The sequence below is a fragment of the Acipenser ruthenus genome, chromosome 14, assembly GCF_902713425.1.
Source record: "Acipenser ruthenus chromosome 14, fAciRut3.2 maternal haplotype, whole genome shotgun sequence".
Lineage (NCBI taxonomy): Eukaryota > Metazoa > Chordata > Actinopteri > Acipenseriformes > Acipenseridae > Acipenser > Acipenser ruthenus.
In genome coordinates this window covers 15,627,174-15,650,524 of record NC_081202.1, presented here as the reverse complement: position 1 = coordinate 15,650,524, position 23,351 = coordinate 15,627,174, and the positions used below count along the sequence as shown (strand labels likewise).

Genomic DNA, 23,351 nt, shown 5'->3' with positions numbered 1-23,351 from the left:
TTTTGATACTGTATGAAATTAGTGTTTGGTTACTTTCCAAAATTCTTGAGCATTTTTTTTTTTCTATCAAAATATGTATAGTAGTAACTCAACAGTACTTGCACACTGAAATTGTACCTTCTTTCCTTTGCTGTCTTCCAGAATGAAATCCTTATGGTCAAGGGCACATTCTTCTGGGGTTTTTGTGTGTAGGCATTTTTTTACAATTTGCCACAATTTGCAATTCTGTTTTAAATCCTCCGCATCTTAACTGTAATACAGCTTTATATCCTGATAACAACCCACCATTCATTGTAATCTCGTTTTAAATGTTGCAAGCGGAGTCTCCAATAGAAATGTAGGAATGTGCTGTCACTCAGTAGGTGGGGTGGGTTTAAAGTATTCAGAACAAATCAATGATAGATACAAGGCAGGAACATTGTCCAGCTGCACTGGGAAATGTATTTTTTCAATTTGTAGTAGGTTTTATTGTTATTTTTTAATGGGAAAGGAGTGAAGTCAACATGAATGGATTAACCATTTCCACAATTTGTTCTGTGGTTTCCGGTGTTTATTGGCTATCCACTGATTTTTTTTTTTTTTTTTTTTTTGGAAAATCAGGGGTATTTTATCTTTATCGGTTACAACCAAAAAACAGAAGCCCCAAATATAACTAAGATATGTTTACACAGGCCAATAATAATAAATAAATAAATAAATAAATAAATAAATAAATAAATAAACCTCATTTACAAAAGTAAGTCCAGCTGGACTTCCTGAAGGATACACGGCGATGCTCTTCAGTAAGCAACACGTTTCAAAATATATTTGTGTTTCTATTTCGCAATCAAAGTCTACTATACTAAAATGTAGCTACAGTGTTACAAGCCAGTAACCAGATACTGTTAATTTGTGTTTTCCATTTTTATTTATAGATCTGTAACTTTCTTTGCACCGACTAAGTTGCCTGATGGCACAGTTTAGATAATTTTAGTTTGAACCTTAAGATTGTAAGGGGAATGACATCTAAAATACGCAATGTTTGTAGTTGAAATAGCGGGGGCCTGATTGACAAGTACATATAAGCACCCTTCATGGGGATGCTTAAATTAGAAAACCCCTTAGTCTGCAAAGCATGCAAGTCTATGGAACACCTAATGTCAAGCAGTTCATGACTTCAAGATATGGGACAAAACACTGGCCCACATTATATAAGCCTTAGACAATGCGGCACGAGCTATGCATTGTAGGCTTCAGTACTAGGTTGCTCTAATTTTTTGGCCAGTCAATGCAAAAGTGTACAGCATTTATATTTTCTTTTGTTGAAAGGTACTGTATGCCTTCACTCTGAAGCAGCACCTATGGCTTTTAAATAGAAGATTTTTTTTGTAGTGTTCCAATACTATTGTTGTATGGAAAGCCACATTTACCCACAGCATCACAAATCCCTTAAACTGTATGAAAAAACATTTCAGTTAACTACTGGTCACAGAGAAGCAACATAATTTGATTTTACAGACTTAACCAGTCAGAGAATACAAGGTTAACTGAAATATCATATCTGTCATTTCTGTAAAATAACTTATCATAAAACACTATTGTATTTTTGTATAATCATCATAAAACAACAGAGACACAGTAAAACAAGGAAACAAATTCCCTGAATACTTCCAGGAACCTTATCTTTCCTTCATGGTTTTTTCAGGATTATTTGCTCTGCCTCTGATCTTCCCTTTTCCCATTTTTTGGTAATTTTACACCCATGCCATGTATTAACTAATTAGGAGAAGTTTAATATAAAATAAAAAGTGATTCCTGCCAGGTATGTTTCACAATTGCCTGCTTATTTGTATGTAGAATTGGATGCATCCCTGTCTCTTTAAAGAAAAGATGGGACAAAAAAAAATATGGGTGTTGAATCGTTACTGTCATGCTACAGAGTGGAAGGTCTCATTGGTGATGTGACTGGTAAATTGGTATCATTAAAACCAAATACATTAAAAACTCATAAAACAAATCTACTGAATGATTATACTGCAGTGCTACATTTGCATAATTAGCATATTTAGATGGAAAAACCTGTACTTCATGCAATAAAATAAGGTTTCCATCCATAAATAGCACCCCATGCTAATAAAATAAACAGTCAGAATCATACTTTTCAGCAAGTTAATGAGAGGATTTTGCAGGTGCTAAATCTATTGCTGCTTAACCAATATGGCAAGTCATTATTGAAGTGGTGCGCATGACAGTGGTGGAATATTAATTGTATTCATATCACTGTACCAATGTATTCTGTAAGTACGCAAGTGAATTAAGTGGAATCTAAAACCAAAAGGCTTGGTTTTGCAACTCCCGAGAACTATCAAATGTATGAGCTCTTAAGGTTTGGCATAGTAGCCTATATTGTTTAATTGGTAAAATAATGGTAGATGTTTCTTTGGGGTATAAATCGGGTAACAGTTGCTATTGCTGTACTTAATTACATAGTTTAATTAGAACATAAGAAAGTTTACAACAAGAGGAGACCATTCGGCCCATCTTCCTTGTTTGGTTGTTAGTAGCTTATTTATCCCAGAATCTCATCAACCAGCTTCTTGAAGGATCCCAGGGTGACAGCTTCAACAACATTACTGGGGAGTTGGTTCCAGACTCCCACAATTCTCTGTATAAAAAAGTGTCTCCTATTTCTGTTCTGAATGCCCCTTTATCTAATCTCCATTTGTGACCCCTGGTCCTTGTTTCTTTTGTCAGGTCGAAAAAGTCCCTTGAGTTGACATTGTCAATACCTTTTAGAATTTTGAATGCTTGAATCAGATTGCTTCATAGATTCCTTCTTCAATTTCAGTATGTCCCATATAGTATTTATAATGCAATTTAACCAATTTGTATTGCCTGCGTGCAATACCTAACACTTTTCTCTATATTAAAATGTCATTTGCCATGTGTCTGCCCAGTTCTGAATGCTGTTTAGATCATTTTGAATGACCTTTGCTGCTGCAACAGTGTTTGCCACTCCACCTATTTTTGTGTCGTCTGCAAATTTAACAAGTTTGTTTACTATACCAGAATCTAAATCATTAATGTAGATTAGGAATAGCAGAGGACCTAATACTGACCCCTGTGGTACTCGACTGGTTACCTCACTCCATTTTTTTTAGGTTATAGCGCTAGCTGGTTGCACCTAAGACCACAAGTAGAGGGATTTCAATTTGCATTACATTTTCTATCAATGTTGAAATAGCATGCAAATAAAATGGATAACAAACATGCGACTAATAGGAGATGCTTGTAAAGGCTGTGGGGGAGAACTTTTAATTATGCAAGTCTCCTGTGATTCCAATCAAACATAAATTAGAGCAACCAGCTAGTGCTATAATTAAAAAAAAAACAAAAAAAACACCACACACACACACACACCTATCCTACAAACATCACGATAAAGTAATGAAATACAGGTTTCCCATGAAGTGTGGTTCTTTTGTAACACGCGTAGTGATAGCACTGGATTTCTAGGGAAGAACTACTCAATTATTTGTAGTCCTTTTGTGATTTAAAACATCAAGCCTCTTCAGGAGGATATTCTGGTTGCGTAATGAATCAGAGCTGCATAGGAACAGGCACAATCAAAGCAATTAAAAAGCAAGATATTTGCAAGTATGCCTTAAAGCACTGCATGTTGCATTTTATTTTATTTTTTAAATTATAAGGAACGTTAAACTTCAACATACATTTCAGATACAAATATGGAGTAAATGAAACCGCTCATTAACCATATTTAACCTTATAAGGGGCACTGATAACATTTTGGTTTCATGTAACAGGTAAAAAACAGCACTAATCAAATGCAAACACTATTTCAATTTGAATAGCTTTTTCCTAATTTTACTCCAACCTCATCAGGAGTAACTCAGTGATACACTGGAGGCCATATCAGTCAGTAACTGTAGCAAATGTAAGATTTCAAATGAGTGGTATGGAGACCTCATTGAGATGGATTTATCACTGTCAGCATCAGAACACTGTGGGGAGTCAATTAAAAAGGCATGGTGTAGTAAAGTATGGATCAAGGGAGGTTATTATACTTTAAATTCTGTGTTCAGTTTTTGTCTGCAGACTGAAAAAGGACATTGCAGCTTTGGATGGTTTGAGGTATTGGGAACTGAACCCTATTGAGCATAGGAAATATAATTAGTTCCAGGAGACTTGTTTTAATAACTGAGGAAGTGCCTGTGTGAGGTAAACATGCATCTCAAATTGCAGAAAAATAGACACAGATTTTCCACCCCCCCCCCCAAATCTACCTGCTCTGGAAAGAATGCTCTTCATTGCAGGTTTATTTGTATGCTTTTCCCCCCAGCAGACTTAAAAAGGGATCACCCATCTCGCACCACAAAAACAAAACATCAATTTGTTGCAGTCCTGGAGTCTCTCAGGGTTATAAAAGAACACATAAGTGTCTTGTCGCACGTCACTGGCGTGTACCAGTTTAAAAAAAAATAAAAAGTCCCTCCAGGGCAGGGGTTCTCCAGAATTATCACTATGCACATGTTTAAATGAGCTCCTGCTGCCGCATGCCTCTCTCCCTTGTGTCTGAGGCAAACCCTTGATTGAGACTGTCACAGGCTCCAAGAGAGCCTGCAGCTTGAAAAAGTATTGTCCCAATTCCCCTGAAGCCAGAACCTGGCAATCCATCGCTTATAAAATTCCAAGCTTGAACTGTCTGATACTCTTCCTAAAACAAAACAAAAACCTGCCAATCTAGTCCTTTATTGGGACCTTCGTATACTGTAGGCCAATACAATCGAGCCCCCAGTCCCCCTAACAATCTCCACAAGCGCTCCAGGATATCCATATTCTATTGAAATGACGCATTCAAAAGTGAAAGGGATATTGATTTGTATCTTGCACATAACACCCAGAAGTGATTACAAGCCTGAATCATCATCCTCTTCTTTAAGGTAGAGTAAGATTATTTTAAAGAAGTAATGGTTTTTCTCACTTTGACGTACAGATTCTGGAAATCTTCAGATTGTTTGATACTTTCTGTTGCTCCAAGAAATACCTAGATCACAACTGGATGGAATTTCACTGTACAATAGCCAAAGTTCTCTTACCAGTAATTACTGGATGATTCCTAAAAACTACAATTGGAAGTAAAGTTCACATGTAGTGAATATTCCATATATCACTGTGGGGCAGTGTGCCTCGTCCCAGTGTGTATTTTATGGTTTATATGTTGTGTGGTCTATTGATGTTGGTGTTTATGTTTTGGTGTAATGGATATACTGTGGTGTTATGTAGCACAAGTGTTATAACATGTATATTTGGATTTAGACACGAGGATGGCACAATCACTTCACATGCAGAGTAAAAGGGGTATTTGTATGGAAGCACGGGAAGTGCACAAACTAGTTCACGTGCAGATGTACAGAGTCCAATTGAATGATTAGCAATCCAATCTCGGTACAGCTGCACAAAAGGGTGAATGTTTCACTCACTCAGGGGTTGTGTGTTTGTGAGTGGAGAACGGATGTGGAGAGGAGAAAATAATATTAAAAACAACACATGCTACTTGTGCGAGAGGACTCGCATGATACTTGTTTAGTGTTCGTCTGTTTTGGCCACCGCACAGTTTCCTTTTGTTAAGTGTTTTGTGTTCAAACCTTTTATTTTATTCATGTATTTATTTATTATTTACAATAATAAAAAGCACAGGCAGCACATTCACTACCCCAGTCTGCTGTGGATTTCCCTTCCTTTCACTCGCAGTGCTGTGCGTTTCTTCCGGGTCCGACGTCACTGCTTAGGCCCGCTTGCCACATACTGCCAATATTTTTTTTTTCCTTCACAGGGTTCCAGACATTTTGTAACAATGTCTTACTCCTCACATTCCTATCTAGCATATAGTATGCTTGCTGTAAATGTACTTGCATTCCACTGCATTTTTTTGTATCACTGAAAAACAGGAATGCATCTACCATACTTACCAAGATACTAAAAGCGATCAAATTCTCGTCTCTGTGAATGAGCTCCTGGTTCCACTACACACGATAAGCGATACCTTCAACAAGCACTTATTTTCCTCCAGTGTTATAGTTCGGTACCAAGCCACACTTACTGGAGTTGTTTCAGCAGAACTTTAACATGCAAGTTAAAAGACATCATACAGTACTAAAAATACAATGCTTATTATATCAAATGTATTAAAAAAAGAAAAAAGAAGAAGAAGAACAACAACAACAACAACAACAACAACAACAACAACGTGGAAGAACGGGCTTGCATCTTATTTTTCAGTTTTGCAGAGCAGGCAAACAATACAGTATTCTATAGGGAAATCTATACCCCATGGGTATATTGGTCTTGGTGATGAATTCATGCAGCAAAGACATTATCAGAGAAATGCACTGATGGTAGCATGAGATTCTTCAGTATGTTTTCTGCTGCTTGTAAGTATAAGGACAGACAGACAGAAAGACTTGCATATACATAGAAAACACATTATATTTGAACTCCCTAATACCTCTTCCCTCCCCCTACTTATAACATTTGAGTGTTCCACTATATGCAACAAACCTATGATTGGACTCCAATCAATCCACAAGTATACATCCTGACAGATCTCTAAAACAGGCTGCAGAGCTGGCTGTTCTCTCCAGTTCTGACATAGTAAACATCTGTTCTTTCACAGTGGATGCTTCCTATTGTTTAGGCAGTTTCAAAGGGGATGCTCTGCACTGCAGCAGTGGAAACTAGTTCAGAACCTCTACTGGGGACTGTACCACTAGGCACTACCTCCAGGGTATACATAGTAGGTTGTTTATAAATCGCAGGCCTGGCGAGTGAAACTCCATGTTATATTGTAGTACAAAAACAATGATATGCTTTTAGTATGATCAGTAGATCATTACCAAGCCATACACAATAATGGATTACAACTATACTACTTTACATGCAAAATATTTATACACATACACAAACTGAGATACATACTTATAATCCAGGTCTGGCAATGGAACATGAAACAAGCAATGTGATTGGTCGAGCATATTCGAAATAATTGCGCTGCCTCACAGAATTTAAAGTACCGGTAGCCATCTTGTTTAATTACAAATGTAGAGTAACTATACAACCGAGTGGCCAATTACCTGCAAACAAATCCCAAAAGTACTAAGTAGACATGCCAAAATCGGATGAAGAACAATTAAATGAACTGAAATATAGCAATATAGTGTTTTTTATAAAAAAAAAACACCAGAAATAAATAAAAATCGCTGTCTTTCAGGACTGGCTGGAACAAAAAACAAATTGTCTCAACTGTGGAAAATGCACATCTTCAGAAAATCTTTATAAAAATACAAAAGGGATTTTTATGGAAATGTAAGGAATGCCCATGGAGAAAAATATAACATTTCAAGCTACATTCGTCTCCAAGCTGGAATAAACCACTGTCTAAATGAAAACAAAACTGGGGAATCTGTTGATACACACACCCCAACTTCGTCACTTATAATGTCTTTTTAGCAGTTTGTAAACACGGCAGAAAAACACAAAAGACACGTCTGCACAGAATGCACCTCTCTCCGACTCAGACCTTAAATTATTAAATTCTGAGATGGCATTGAATTTCCGTTCTGCTCAAACAGCGTTTTGAATAAAATGAATTCCGTCATCTCAACTCCACCTCTTGGTGGATCTTTTGAATGGCAATGTGCAATTCAACACATTTTTAAAAAAAAATAAATAAATAAAAATGTACTTCTGCATGTTTCAATTAAATTAATTTACTCAGCTTAACTTTGTGTGTAGTTCAAAGTTATAAATGGGACTACTTTTTTGGTTCATTTACTGGCATAATGATATTGAATAAATAAAACAATCATTTTTTGCCCTAAAAATGATTTCTGCTTTTTTTATTTTCAAATCCACTGTTTGACCTGGATTATAAATGCATAAAGCTCTTCGGGGTGTCTGTATACGTCCAATGGGGGTTAGAGGTACTTCATCTCATGCCACACAGTGCCCTAAGGCATCTGTATACTGAACATATTAGAAGACACAGGTGTCGTTGTCCATCCAATCAACAGTCCAAAGCACCTGTGACCATTGTTCCATAGTCCAATTTCTGTGTTCTTGTGCATATTTTAGCCTCTCAGTCTTGTTTCCCTTTCTTAAGAGGTATTCTTACTGCAACAAATCCTTTAATTCCTGATTTCAAAAGTGACCTTCGTACTGTTGATTTGATGGACAACGACACCTGTGCCTTCTGCCAGTTCTGTTGTCAATTCAACACTTGTTGTTAGACAGCTTTTTGGGTCTTCCAGTCCTGGGCTTGTCAATTACAGATGATGTTTCTCTGTACTTGTTGATTATGCTTTGGATACCACACCTTATAAAAAAATCAAGTGATGTGAGCTATTTCACTCTGCTCCTCCTTTTCCTTCTTTATGCAAGTCAAGGTTGTTCTAATAGTAGAAAACACTAGTGGAGGCTTTGAGTAAATTGTTGATGCTCATACTGCAACACGTCTAAGCCTAATTACATTTTCGAATATGCATAGTTAATAACATTATTTAAGTTTATCAACAAAACTGCACTGAACGCCCTGCCTTGCTATTTACAGTATTTCTGCCAGACAAGCTGTGGGTGTGCTCTTCTTCTCCTGCTCGTGTTATCTAGCATCTGATTTGCTGGTCCCATCCTATCAGCGAATCTGTTTTGAAAATGCTTTGTAAGTACGCCCCTCTGTGTATTTGCTGTAAACAAACAAACAGATATAGTGAAGGTTAAGTGGTACAGTAAGAAGATGCAATGCGTGATGCTGCAGCTGTCACTAAAAAAAAAAAACACACTTCATAAACACGTGTCAGGTTTATATAGATTACATTCCAAAGTACTGTAATCTGTTTGGAATAAATTTTAGTAACACCCCTGTAGTATGTTAAACTTGCTTGAGGCTTGTTGGGAATTATATATATATATATATATATATATATATATATTCCATTTTGAGGCTTAACTGACAGCCCTAATTATATTATATATATATATATATATATATATATATATATATATATATATATATATATATATATATCACACAGTACTGTGCAAAAGTTTTAGGCAGGTGTGAAAAAATGCTGTAAAGAATGCTTTAAAAAATAGACATGTTAATAGTTTATATTTATTAATTAACAAAATGCAAAGTGAGTGAACAGTAGAAAAATCTACATCAAATCAATATTTGGTGTGACCACCCTTTGCCTTCAAAACAGCATCAATTCTTCTAGGTACACTTGCACACAGTTTTTGAAGGAACTCGGCAGGTAGGTTGGCCCAAACATCTTGGAGAACTAACCACAGTTCTGTGGATTTAGGCAGCCAGTTCCTGCGTTTTCGTGCATAGTTGAGTCGCTTGGCCTTGTTTCCACGTCAGAGGTATGGCTTTTTGGCCACAAGTCTTCCATGAAGGCCACTTCTGACCAGACTTCTTACACTACAACATCATCAACTGCGGCCCATACAAAGATGGAGAAACGTGGCGTTCAGTGATGAATCCAGATTTTTGCTTCAACATGCAGGTGGAAGAGCCCAGGTATACAGGTGACGTCATGAAAGTTTTGAGGCCAACTGTGTGCGACAGGTTGACAGATTTGGTGGTGGGAGTGTCATGGTGTGGGCAGCAATCTCAGACAGTGGCAGAACCAACCTTGTTCATGTTCAAGGCAACCTAACAGCTCAGCGCTATTGTCATGAATTCATACAGCCTCATATGATCCCATTCATGAACCATCGGAACGTAAATTTTCCAGCATGACAATGCACAACAGCACACAGCCCGGGCCACCACAGCTTTCCTCACTGAGAACAATGTTCAAGTGCTTCCCTGGTCATCTCGATCACTATCTCTGAAACCCACTGAGCATTTGTGGGATGAGCTTGATCAACACGTGCGACGACGTCACGCTGAGCCACAGATGTTACAAAGACTTTTTCCAGGCACTTGAGCAAGAGTGGGCCGCCATTCCCTGGCATGTTATCCAGGCTCTGATTCAATCCATGGGCAGGAGATGTCAGGCCGTCATCAATGCCAATGGTGGGCATACCCATTACTGATTTCTGTTGACCTTGAACTTTGTTTGACCTTTGAAAGTAACTTTATTGAATGTCTTCATGATTTCTGTACAGGTTAAGGTTCTCGGAAACTGTATTTTACTATGCAAACTGCCATACTAATGCTATAAAAAGTACATTCAAAACACATATGTGTTTCTTTTTTGAAAAAAGTGTGTGTATATACACACACAAATCAAAAACAGTCAAAGCATCCCTTTTTTATTATTATTATTATTTTTTTTAATAGCTTGATACAGCATGGTTAAAACCATGTATTATAAATTAGGGCTCCTGCTTTTTGGTTTTTATTCATTTCATTTTTCGGCGCTTAATTTTAGCTATTTTCAAGTTATATGTAAAATCTGTTTTTTTGGGGGCTTTCGGTTTTTATATACTGTATGAAATTATTATTTTCTGTTACCTTCATCTTTTCTGTCACAATGGCCCTGAATATCAAGTGTCTTCAGTCAGTCCGAAACTCGCTGTCTTCATCTGTCTTATCCCAAACATTGTTTCCACCATAAAATGAAACACTTTTCTGCTGTTTTCCGACAGGTGGAATGGCTGCAATTTACATAAAGATGGTGAAAAAACTAAACTATTCAGTATTTAAATTAGAAACCTATATGTTAATGATGCAAAAGGACAGTTTTTATGTCATTTCAGGATTTTAATCAATGGACAGCTGGGACTGAACGGTAGTAAAGGGGGAGAAAAACAAAATGGGATGTGTGTTTCAGGAGATATGGAGAAACAAGAGAAGATGCATTTGATATAACAATAATAAAGCATCAATACATCAGAACTCATTTGAATGTAATTTTGCAAATGCATGTACAAGCTTTGATATTCAGGGCCAATATGTATAGTAACTCGACAGTACTTGAACACTTTAATTGTACCTTCTTTCCTTTACGGTCTTCCACAACTAAATCCTTGTGGTCACAGGCATATTCTTCTGGGGTTTTTGTGTGTTTTTTTTTTTGTTTTGTTTTTTTTTTACATTTCAACAATTTGCAAGTCTGTTTTAAATTCCATGAGCATGCAAATACTATGTACTGTAATATAGCTTTAAATCTCGCAGGCAAGAACATAATTTTAAATCTTGCAAGCGTCTTACAGTCCTCCAAAAGAAATGTAGAAATTTGCTGCCACTCAGCAGTTGGGGTGGGTTTAAAGTATTCAGAAAGAAACAACGCGAGATACAAGTCAGGAAGGAGGGGGAGGGGGCATTGTCAAACTGCAGTAGGTATTTTATTTATTTTTTTCACGGGGAAGGGGTCAAGTCAACGTGAATTGAGTAACCATTTCCGGTATTTATTGGATATACACCGATTTCCTTTTCTTTTGTATTGGGGTGGGGGTTTTTTTTTTTTTAATCAGTTAAAACTGAAAATCAGAAGCCCTAATTATAAAGTTGTCTTTTTTATATTAAAAAGGCAAACCTCATGTTACCGAAAAATACATCTCTAATTCTGAGGCAAAATGCTCCATTACATTAGTACCCCTGCTGTGAACCTTCAGTTTTTCTATTCCATTGCTCTTCCATTTTCTTTGCAAGTGCGCTAATGTTTTTCTAACATGGTAAAGAGAATCCTTTGTCATTTTGTAATGACATTTTCAGTTGGTGTTCTGGTGGGGAACATCTGGATGGTATTTAATTTGGCTGTCCACAGTTCAAAGACAATGATACACTGTCTTCACAAAGATAGAAAAGGTCAAAAAATCACTGTAAATTAAGGATAAGATGAAATATTGTTGCAATGGCTCATATCTAAAACTGCTAAATAAGATTCAATATGGGCCTTTCAAGGTTGAGGTCAAGGTTGCCATGACTTTGATTCCTCAGGTCTGTTAACTCCACAGAGACTTGTCCAGCTGAAGCAAGATGCCCCACCTTGATCTCACTGACACGCAGGCCGACAATAAAAGGAGTTCACAACCGGGCCTACAGTACGAGCTCACATTATAGTAACTGTTGAATTATTTAATCCAGCTACTTTTTCCAGACAGGACACTCATAATTCATTGTGTCTCACCTCTCACAGGACACCAGAAAGAGTCTGGACTTTTGTATACTCAATTCTTCCAAGTTAATTTGATACAGCTGTGAATGCAAAAGGTGAGGGACCAAAGAAAGAACAGAGATATCAATAATTGTGCCAGATATTCATATCTAAAGGTTCAAAGGAAGCATAAAGCAATCAGGACCAGCTGTGTCAGTGTGCTGTTGAGAGGGCCAGATACACTGGACAGGTTAAGAGGCCTTTTTAGCAGTTTGGTGTGGCTGCAATATAATAAATGAAGTGAAGTAAGTGGCAAAAGGGTGAAAGAGTGACATCTGAGGTACAATTAACCTTCAGAAACTTGTATGATAGCATATACTGTAAATAGAAAGTCTACTATATTTATTATATACACACACACACATGTATAATTTACTTCTGCCTGTTTGTTTGGTGCCTGATGCTTCTTGTTTTTGAATTCACTGTACAATAACACCACCAAGTCACTGTATTTGTGACTCATCTCATTAAACACTGTATGCATGCAAACCACAGGATCCGGGGCTGTTGCCAGCTCCACAGTTCTATTTATATTTTGTTAATGTGCAAAGAGATAGTCAAATGTATTTCTTGTGTAAAATAAAACTATTAAAATGTACAAAACAATTAACACACAACTCTTCCGTTGATTGATTTAACGGACTCAAAAGTGTGGATACGTTGTTTGTTAAAATCACGAAAAATGTAGCAAATTGCATTTTGGTGTAGAAGAAATTGTAGCATTTTACAGACATTTCTATCACATTATTATACAATTTGGATTATAATATGTTTCCTGTTTACTTGCAGCATGAGTGAAAACAGCAGATTCACTATTTGAATGCCAATAGTGCCGAGTAGTATCCTAAACTGCATCTAACTTCCATCAAACCCCCCTTATACGTTTAACAGCTTTACAGAGATGATCTTTATCCAAGGGTTTCCATTAAACAATCATCATTGAGTCTTGATTTTAAAAGGAAAGACACTTAAAACAGAGACAGCACTCAATGAAGTAGTGCTTTAACAGCAATGCACATTGTTACACACGAGAGTCCAACAGTTAACAACAATACTTGTATTTAGCATGTCTGGTGTCATTATTGGGCTCTCGCTGTCATGTGGGATGAACTGCAAAGGCCTTCACCAAAGTCGGAAGGTATCATAATCTTGGCTGTTAGTGCAATGAGGCTGACAAGATCCTGGATTTGGTTAGCATACTGTATTGCCAAGGGTGAGGTTGGAGTGATAGTGTTTAGAAAATAGAAAGATATCATAATAAAAACTAACAGAACAACTTACCTCAATGTAATAAGCTGCTCAGCCTGCTACAGAAGCCACAGTAAGAAGATTAATTGAGAGGTACAGCAAAACACTAGACTTTAACAAAACATTTTGTCAACATTTTGTTACAATGTTATCAATTTTATTTATAGGCTCCTTGTCAGAGAGATATCCCCTATACTCAGGTTTCAGGAACCAATATTTACTTTCAATAATAATAATAATAATAATAATAATAATAATAATAATACCTCTACTAATAATAATACCTCTATTACTAATAATAATAATACCAAAAATGGTGGTATATAAAGATTTCTAGGCATGATGTTTTTTACAGCAGCTTTTACATTTTACAGTAGCTATATTCCGATTGCAACTAATTCTCTCTCTTCTCACATTTGCCTTAGACACCACTTATTAAATCTATTGTGGCATCCTGTACATGTACTTATTTTTGTTGGTTCAAGTGTTTATATATATGTCATTTTTTTGTTGTCATTCAAACATTGTAATTAAAAGGAGAGTTATTGCCACACACAAGATTCCTACGAGACATTTACAAGGAAGTGTCTGAAAACATTTGCTTGTTAATGGACTACAAAGCTGAAGTGAAGGTGTTGTATTTATTTAGAGAGCTCATAAAAGCAGGCTCCCCACCCGCACAATACAATTTATTAAAAGCCTGTGTGGTGGGCCAAGGAGGATATTAGCACCAATTATGGTGGTCAGAAAGTCTTCAGGGCTGTCTATCCTGGAGTTATAACACAACAAAAAGAAATTAAAAGAAAGCACAGCAATACCCCAGATTTCCGATTTTTAAAACTCTGGGTTCAGATCCCGCTGGGTCAGGTCAACCTTGTAACTGGAGTCAGCAACGTACTGCCTGCAGTCTTGAAGCAAACGGGTGCATTTCTGGAAATGTGCACTTTGTATTGCATTGGGCAAAACCAACCAAACAAACAAAAAAAAAGGATCCTAATCCTACAAACATAGTCTTCGTATACCGATATAAGTATTTTGCATTGTCAATAGTAATTCAAAGTATTGGGAAACTATTCTGCAATACAGAAGGAATAAGCCAAAATGGTCATCTACTAACTTAATATTCTCAAAGCTTAGGAACACCTTGTTGACTGTATAGTAGACTACAGTACCATTGTGCAGCAGTGTGGAGTAGTGGTTAGGGCTCTGGACTCTTGACCGGAGGGTTGTGGGTTCAATCCCAGGTGGGGGACAATGCTGCTGTACCCTTGAGCAAGGTACTTTACCTAGATTGCTCCAGTAAAAACCCAACTGTATAAATGGGGAATTGTATGTAAAAATAATGCGATATCTTGTAACAATTGTAAGTCGCCCTGGATAAGGGCGTCTGCTAAGAAATAAATAATAATAATAAATTGTGCCTTTTTTGTTTTTACTTCCAACAGCAAGTGTCACTATGAAGCTGCATAGCAATATCATCTCAAATGTAGGCTGACTGGGCTACTTAATTACTAATGAAAACTAATTACATGATATCACCTCTGAACCCAGTGTAAATGGGGCTCATGAGTACAATGGGAACACATGTCCCTTAGGGTACTGAGTTTTTACTCAAGGCCAGCTGTAGGTGTAATAGTTATTCAGATCTGGCTGGGCATAATCAATGGCTTATTACAGGAAGAACTTTACTTGCAGCTGCACAGAGACTCCCTCTAACACAAATGTACCCACCCCTAACTAGAAAAGGTTAAGAGTCACATGCTGTGTGACAGACTAAAGCTGGAAGTGACACCAGCCGCATGCCAGTGAATGGGGCTCTTGTTCATATTTGGCAGACGATACAAGCTTCAACAAAAGGGGAGGTGGACCAGGGAAGGATATATTTCTCTATGAGCAGCTGCTGCATTACTGTTTAATAAGCAATTCACAAAGCACTTAATAATGCCGTAACAATAAATGATCAAATCTAGGACAAGCCCATGCTGTATTTGAACTGCACTGATGAATTACTTGTAGCCGGCCTCAGCATGTGATGGTGAACCCTAATGAGCCCCTTCCACTAATTTGAAGTATACATTGAAATAGACATGAACAAAAGATCTACAGCTTTAAAAGGAAATGCTTAGAATACTGTCCTGTCTAGTTCTGCTTCAAGACAACAACTAAAGACATCGGCAGAAGTGAAAAAAGTTTACATATCGTTTTTGTTATTTACTACAATAGTAACCAGGTTGTGCAGCAACGTTAATTTGACCACACAAAACACAACAAAACAAAACAAGGAATTAATAAAATTTAGAACACAAGGCAGGGGGGCTACATCACTATAGCAAACAAAATTTGATTCTGCTACTAAAAACTCAGCCCCTCGGGTCATGGAACAGCAACAATTCAATATTGACCTAATGGAAATCTACATGGACAACAGATTAGAAAACTTAAGCCAACAGGCAATACATATAAATAATGTAACAGGGTTTCCAGATCAACTTCAGATTGCAAATCACTGTGGCCAAATATATCAACCTTTCCTGTCATTTCACAGAAAACATGTACAGCTATTTAAAGTGGGAAGCATCCCCAATTGCAATTGTTTCTAAAAGGGGTGTCTTGGGGAATGCTGCTTTATTTAAATAGGGATCCGTTTTGTTTTTTTTTTAGTTGCATGAAATCAGTTCATAAAATGTATGCCAAATGTATTTCTGTAGGTATCATTTTTAGGTACAGTAGTATTTATACAGCAACAATATGATTGAAATGACACCTAATTTTGTGTAAATATCCACATACAGAGCTGTAATTTAATGAAAAGAAGCCACTTATTAACAGACAAAAGAGGGTCGTTTTGGAGAATATAATAATATGTACATCCTGGTCCTTTTGCACCACTTCGGCTTCTTGTATTCACTTAAGAGGATATAGGGGGTTTTGCCGACTTGAAACACTGCAGTAAGACTTGTTGACATGATCTCAAATTAAATCAAATTGGCTGGATAATTAATTTGGCCATCTGATCTTCTTAATTCACATTTTCTCTGGCAGAACCAGCACATTGACCTTCTAGATTACCAATGAATGTTTCACAAGACTGAGCACTGGTTACAAGGATCACTAAATTGTACCTTTTTCAGTCAAATGTGACCTTTTCTGAACTGAGATTAAAAGACACCTTGCAGTGGTGTTCAATAAATCATAAAATGAAGACAAAAAGCATATGCCAACTCAAACTAAATAAAAAAAAAGGTACATTAATTTGCTGAAGAAAATTGCTATTGCTATATCTCCTGCATTCTATTAATCATGAAGCTATATTATCTACTTAATTATTTTATTCAGGGACACCTGTAAGATGATAGGACTGCATTTAATTTCATCTCTTTGTGACCCAGTTGTTGGTCACCCAAGCCAAGTCTCAATTAGGCCCTATGTAGAATGAGTCACTGCTAATCACCGTAGAAGTATTTCCTCTGTGTCTGCTAACCTAAGTCAATGACATTATTAAAAGCTACAAAACTCTGGAGGCAAGAGTCTTCCGAGTAGAGGTTTGCTGCAGTATAATGGAGGCACACTAGTTCCATCTGATTTTCCACCCCAACCTTGGTGGGAGCACAAAGACTACTGGGAATCCTATACGACTACATTAAAAGACTATACATATATATTTTTTTATCTACATAATATGATGTCAATGGATTTTACAAGTTAATTTTCCACAAACATACACATTAATGAAGTACACGTCAGTCGCGTTTTATCTTTAATTATATCTTTGTTGTATTTTACTGTTTGGTTTTTTGGTGTGTTTTTTTGTGGTAATTAGTGAGACCCCTGTGCAATTTCAAACGCGTCCTCCAGTTTCACCTGATGAAAATGCAGCCAAAACAAAGCGAAAACAAGCTACAGTAATATAACAGTTAATCATTAAACAGTTTTAGATACTGTGATTTTTTTTTTTTTAAATCTGTTATATTTAGTTTTTGTGCATTTTCATTTGCAAGTGAACTGTGACATTAGGGCCTTATCGCGCACTATATTCTGCACTTTTGAATACTGACTTTGGATACTGTTAATTATGGAAACTGCGTCAGTTTTTTTTTTTTTAAATCTTTTGCTAAATTGCATTACGTTTTTCGTTGTGTGCAGTTCTGTTTATGGGCAACATTTTGATTTCATTTTGCTGTTGGATCGTTAACGGGGAATTTTACATACTGCTACAATACGTATCAGATTTAAAAGTATGTACTGTATTACACTCCACGTGTCGTCTCTTTTGGTAAGTGATTTTCAGAATCTTATTGTTCTGAATTAAAATACTACTTCTGTTGAAAATATAGTACTTTACCAACAAAACCAATACAGTGTCTCTAAATGGAAGCCTACTAATTTAAAAACAGTCTTTTCAGATATGTATTTTTGATACTGTATTTTTTTGTGTGTTCCCTGAACAAGGGTGGAACTGGCCAAAATGAAATAATCAAATATGTGTCACACGCGTTTAACCGTCAATGAAGTCAAAATTTTATAGGGTCAGATATGTGAGTGCTGACAGTATAATACATTAATTCCCTCTTCACTAATACTGCCAACCTAATTCACGTAAGTTTTACAAAACAGTTAATTTTTTTAACACAAACAATTTAGTAAGTGCATGTATTACATGGAATGCCCAGACCTAGGCAGGATGTCACTTTACATTTCAAGTACAGTGCACTCCTCACAAAATGCTGTAAGGTTTGCCATTACAAAAATCTGCACATTTCATTAAGGATATTTTGCAAGAGACCTGTTGATTCATTGTATTAGAAATGCAAACAAACTAGTTTGAGTCCAGGCTATTCCTTTGCCGACCGAGGACGGGAGCTTCCAAGGGGCGGTGCTCAACTGGCCGAGCGCCGCCCAGGGGGAGGGAGGGTTAGGTCGGCCAGGGTGCCCTCAGCTCACCGCGCACCAGCGACCCCTGTAGTATGGCCAGGCGACTGTGGGCTTGACTGTAAGCTGCCCGAGAGCTGCGTTGACCTCCGACGCTGTAGCTCTTGGGTGGCTGCATGGTGAGTCGACAGTGTGAAAAAACACCGTCGGCTGACGGCACACGCTTCGGAGGACAGCGTGTGTTCGTCTTCGCCCTCCTGAGTCAGCGCAGGGTTGGTAGCGGTGAGCTGAGCATAATAAAATAAATTGGCGATTCCAAATTGGGAGAAAACAATAAAAATAATTGGCAACGACTAAATTTATAAAAAAAAGGAAAAAAGGAAATTATGGCTCCTCATTTGAATTCTGCATTGAGTTCTGGCATCCACTGGGGAACTTGACTGACATCCCCTGCTGAGTCCACACTCCAGCCTCTCTGCGTCAATAAAGCCTATAAAGAAATACCTAATTTATTTCAGGCAATAACTGAAGAAACATATTCACAAGAAGCAAGAGTACAAACCTGCAGCTCAATACTCTATTCAAGAGTTTTAAAAAAAAAAGCACTTCTGAAACCACTAAAATCTATACAAAACCCAAGCCATAATGGAAAGAGACCAATCACAGGCATATCATGCTACCCAAAGGCATTCACTGCAATTGGCAGATTTTATCATCATTCTGGTCTTTGAACCGTTTTTGTACTAAAATTAGTTTTGAAGAGTGTTTTGCAACTGTGTTTAAAAACAAAATCAATAAAACTGTCATGATTTTTTTTTTTAAATCTGTTAATTGTACAGTGGCTCTCAAAAGTATTCACCCCCTTTGGACTTTTCCACATTTTATTGTGTTACAACATGGAATCAAAATTGATTTAAAATTAGGAGTTTTGCCACTGATCAACACAAAAAAAGTCCATAATGTCAAAGTGAAAAATAAAATCTACAAATGGTTCTAAATTAAATCACAAATATAAAACAGAAAATAATTTATTGCAGAAGTATTCACCCTCTTTATGACACACCTAAATAAGCTCTGGTGCAACCAATTGTCTTTAGAAATCACATACTTAGTTGAATGGAGTCCACCTGTGTGCAATTAAGGTGTTTCACATGATTTCAGGTTAAATACACCTGTCTCTGGGAGGTCCCACAGTTGGTTAGTACATTTCCTAACAAAAACTACATTATGAAGACGAAGGAACATTCAAAGCAAATCCGGAATAAGGTTCTTCAAAAGCACCAATCAGGGGTAGGATATAAGAACATTTCCAAGGCATTGAATATCCCCTGGAGCACAGTAAAGTCCACCATTAAGAAATGGAGAGAATATGGCACAACTGTGAATCTGTCTAGAACAGGCCGAATCCGGGCGACAAGGGCACTAGTCAGGGAGGCCACCAAGAGGCCTATGGCAACTCTAAAGGAGTTACAGTCTTCCACGGCTAAGCTGGGAGACACTGTGCATACAGCAACAATAGTCCAGGTGCTTCACAAAACTGGCCTTTATGGGAGAGTGGCAAAAAGAAAGCCATTGTTAAACTCACATCACATCTGGGCTAGAGTTTGCCAGAAGGCATGTGGGAGACTCCGAGACCAAGTGGAAGAAGATTGTATGGTCCAGGGAGACCAAAATAGAGCTTTTTGCCCTCAACGCTAAGCGCTATGTTTGGCTCAAGCCTAACACCGCACATCATCCCGAGAACACCATCCCTACGGTGAAGCATGGTGGTGGCAGCATCGTGCTATGGGGATGCTTCTCTGAGTCAGGGCCTGGAAAGCTCGTGAAGATAGAGGGCAAAATGGATGCAGCAAAGTACAGAGAAATCCTGGAGGAAAACCTGCTGAAGTCTGCAAGAGACCTGGGACTTGGGAGAAGATTCATCTTCCAGCAGGACAATGACCCCAAACATACAGCCAGAACCACACTGGAGTGGCTTAAAAATAAAAAGGTCAATGTCCTGGAGTGGCCCAGTCAAAGCCCGGACCTCAATCCAATTGAGAATATGTGGAAAAAGTTGAAAATTGCTGTTCACCAAAGGTTCCAATCCAACTTGACGGAGCTTGAGCAATTTTGCAAAGAAGAATGGGCAAAAATTGCAGTGTCCAGATGTACAAAGCTTGTAGAGACTTATCCAAATAGACTCATGGCTGTAATTGCTGCCAAAGGTGCCTCTACCAAATATTGACTCAAGGGGGTGAATACTTATGCAATCAATTATTTTCTGTTTTGCATTTGTAATTAATTTAAAACAATTTGTAGATTTTATTTTTCACTTTGACATTATGGACATTCTTTGTGTTGATCAGTGGCAAAAACTCCTAATTAAATCCATTTTGATTCCATGTTGTAACACAATAAAATGTGGAAAAGTCCAAAGGGGGTGAATACTTTTGAGAGCCACTGTACCTCAAGTTTTGGTTAATTGACATATTAGCTGTAAATGGCAACTGGCTCAGCAGGTACAAAGGGATGCCAGGTGTAATTATATTTGTTCTGCCTTGCCTGGCATTTCGACCCGATGACAAGCCTCCAGTCTCCGTAGGAGTGTGGGTTTCTTTTTAAATCTCCTGCTTCACTAATAGCCACTATAGTGGTTAGCACACTCAGCAAAATCCCTTCAGTGTGGTGTAGAGAGCGAACCCACATAAAAATAAACTACAACATCTTAATCTAGAGATCCTCACAGCCTTACAAAATGTAAGCTTGCCGACTCAGATCCACTCCCCACAATACTGCAGGTAGGATTTCAGGGTTGATTGATGGAAAAATCGCTTTATAAAAAACAGGTGGATTATGTATTCCCTAGAATGTACAGCTATGCCTTCTACTACAAGCATTGTGCATGGTACAAAAAGGCTTTTCTTAAATTGGGTACAGAAATCAGCCAACTTGGCTCTTATTTTTTATAAAGACTGTGCTCTGGTTGCCCTATTATAGCACAGCCATATCGTTATTCTCTTTTCCTCAGTTTTCTTGAGAGATACTGCTGCCATAAAAAGTAAAGCAGAGAGCAGATATTAGTCCCATGAGGCAGTCCCATACTTGAATATCTAAGACAAACCAAGTAACTTCCTCATGATTAGGCCATGCATGTTTTCACACAGTATTGTGTGCGAGAGATTACGTTCATGTAAAACAACACTTTAGATAAATTAGGTCAATGATAACAAAATGTTTTTGCCCCATTTACAAATTTCAATGCATCTTTGTTTCCTTATTGCACATGTTTTATTATGCTGATCTAAATACAACCACACCCGATGCTTACTTCTGCTACCGTATAATCTCAGAGTTACAAATACCTTGGGAGTGAAGGTAGTTCATAAGTCTGAAAATCACTTTTCAATGGTTAATAAATGTGTACATCTGCTGTCTACACCCTCAATCTGGTAACTCATATTATGGTTCCAGTGTTTAAAACAGTACTAAACATACTATACATGTAGCAAAAACACAGATTCTTCCTTTGAAATCTACCTTACCTTTGTCAGGATACATTTATTGGTACAGTAATATATGACCCGCACGCCACTTAAATGAGTGCCTATCTGGTTGCATTGCATGCATGGTTGAGTGATTGCATACTTCCGGCTAAAAGTGGGATGTTCGGTAGACTGGTCAGTTCGTAAGTTTGGTGTTCGTAAATCTGAGCTTCTACTGCATTTTAAAAATCTCTTGTGTGTGTTAAAATATGAGATCATATTTCAAGTCTGCTTGATCCTCTGCCCCAAATATTGCTAGTGCACCCAATATATTGTATTGCAATAATAAAAATAAATTAATATCACTTCCTTAATTAAGAACCTGCACATAATATGCTTTTTGTGACAGAAGTTATTAAACTGATCCTCAGCTCCAAAGAACCTAATGATGTAAAGATTCTCTCCGTCTCTCTCCCTCGCCCTCTCTAGTGCACCTAGAAGGACCAAATCAGTCTCAGATCATTGGGCTGTCACTCAGCACCATTAACATGGAGCAAATTACAAATTTCAGATTACATTCATATTAAAAGAAACAACTCAGCAGTCGTTCTTTGTACATTTAAAGAATCATTCCGTGAGCGGCATATTAAAGCAGTTGACTGTTAACCGCACGTGGCAGCCACTGTTTAACATAGTGATCCTAATTACACTTGTTGCTGAATTAATCAACTTTTAAAGCTGTGATCAAGTGTCTTTTATGTTTAGTTTTGGCAGGCTCTTTGGAACACCACGTCTCCAGTACAGAGTCCCTTGTAGAGTTCTGAAGAGCTTGAAACAGAGAATGGTGGATTGCAATAGGGAAGCCATCTCATTATGTGCTATTCTTTTTGGGCGCACTGGAAAACGTGGAATCCTGCTTGCTTGGGTGTGCAGTGGATGCATGTGCTCTGTGATGCAGCCTGTTCAGACCATCTGAACAGGCTGCATCAGGAATCTGGCAATGGTCCACATCATGGGGCGGGGAAATAAGATCAGATGGTCCATAGTCTTTAGCTAAATTTGCTAGAATATGGTTTAAGCAATGTTGGCTAGTAATAAAGCCCAACATGGCGATTCATTTGCTGCTATCCATTATATCACTTACCTTCTGTACACAGCACTTCATTTTATTTATTGTATCCCATAAAATGTACTCCCTTCACATAAATCCCTGCAAGTCTTGTGTTTCTATTACTTCTGACCGATTACAAAAATAATCTAGCACTTTAGCCATATGCTCCTTTTCTAATTGGGGTCGAGAGACATATTTCCATAGCTACACTTGCAGAGATTTATTTTCTGCAACCAGTTTCCATGAAGTCAATTGCCCTGTGTATACAAATACAAAAGCGATGACTGCCATCTGTCAGTCAGTCAAGTTCTGTTGACTTTTATATAAAAAATAAAGTTTATTTCTAGTCCATTAATACATTACAAAATTCAGCCATTCAGGTGCATTCATAAAATTACCATGGAACAAGAACTCAAATCACAAAATAAAGTGTATACATTAAAAGAGACTAAAGAATTCAAAATAGATTTAAAAGATGGAACAAGCAAAGTTCAA

General features: G+C 37.5%; 1 protein-coding gene across 3 annotated transcripts in view; it reads right to left on the bottom strand.

Annotated features, from left to right (window-relative positions):
- LOC117419781 (plexin-A4) overlaps positions 1-23,351 on the bottom strand; it is a 248,524-nt gene that overhangs the window by 183,078 nt on the left and 42,095 nt on the right. The window contains exon 4 of one of the 3 annotated variants that reach the window (XM_058985939.1): positions 8,570-8,738. The exons of 1 other annotated variant lie outside the window; for it this stretch is intronic. In XM_058985939.1, the coding sequence (XP_058841922.1) occupies positions 8,658-8,738 (81 nt within the window). In that variant the 3' untranslated portion in view covers positions 8,570-8,657. Of the gene's footprint in view, positions 1-8,569; positions 8,739-16,706; positions 18,772-23,351 lie in introns of those variants that run through there. One more of the 3 variants, XM_058985938.1, reaches the window with a different exon arrangement.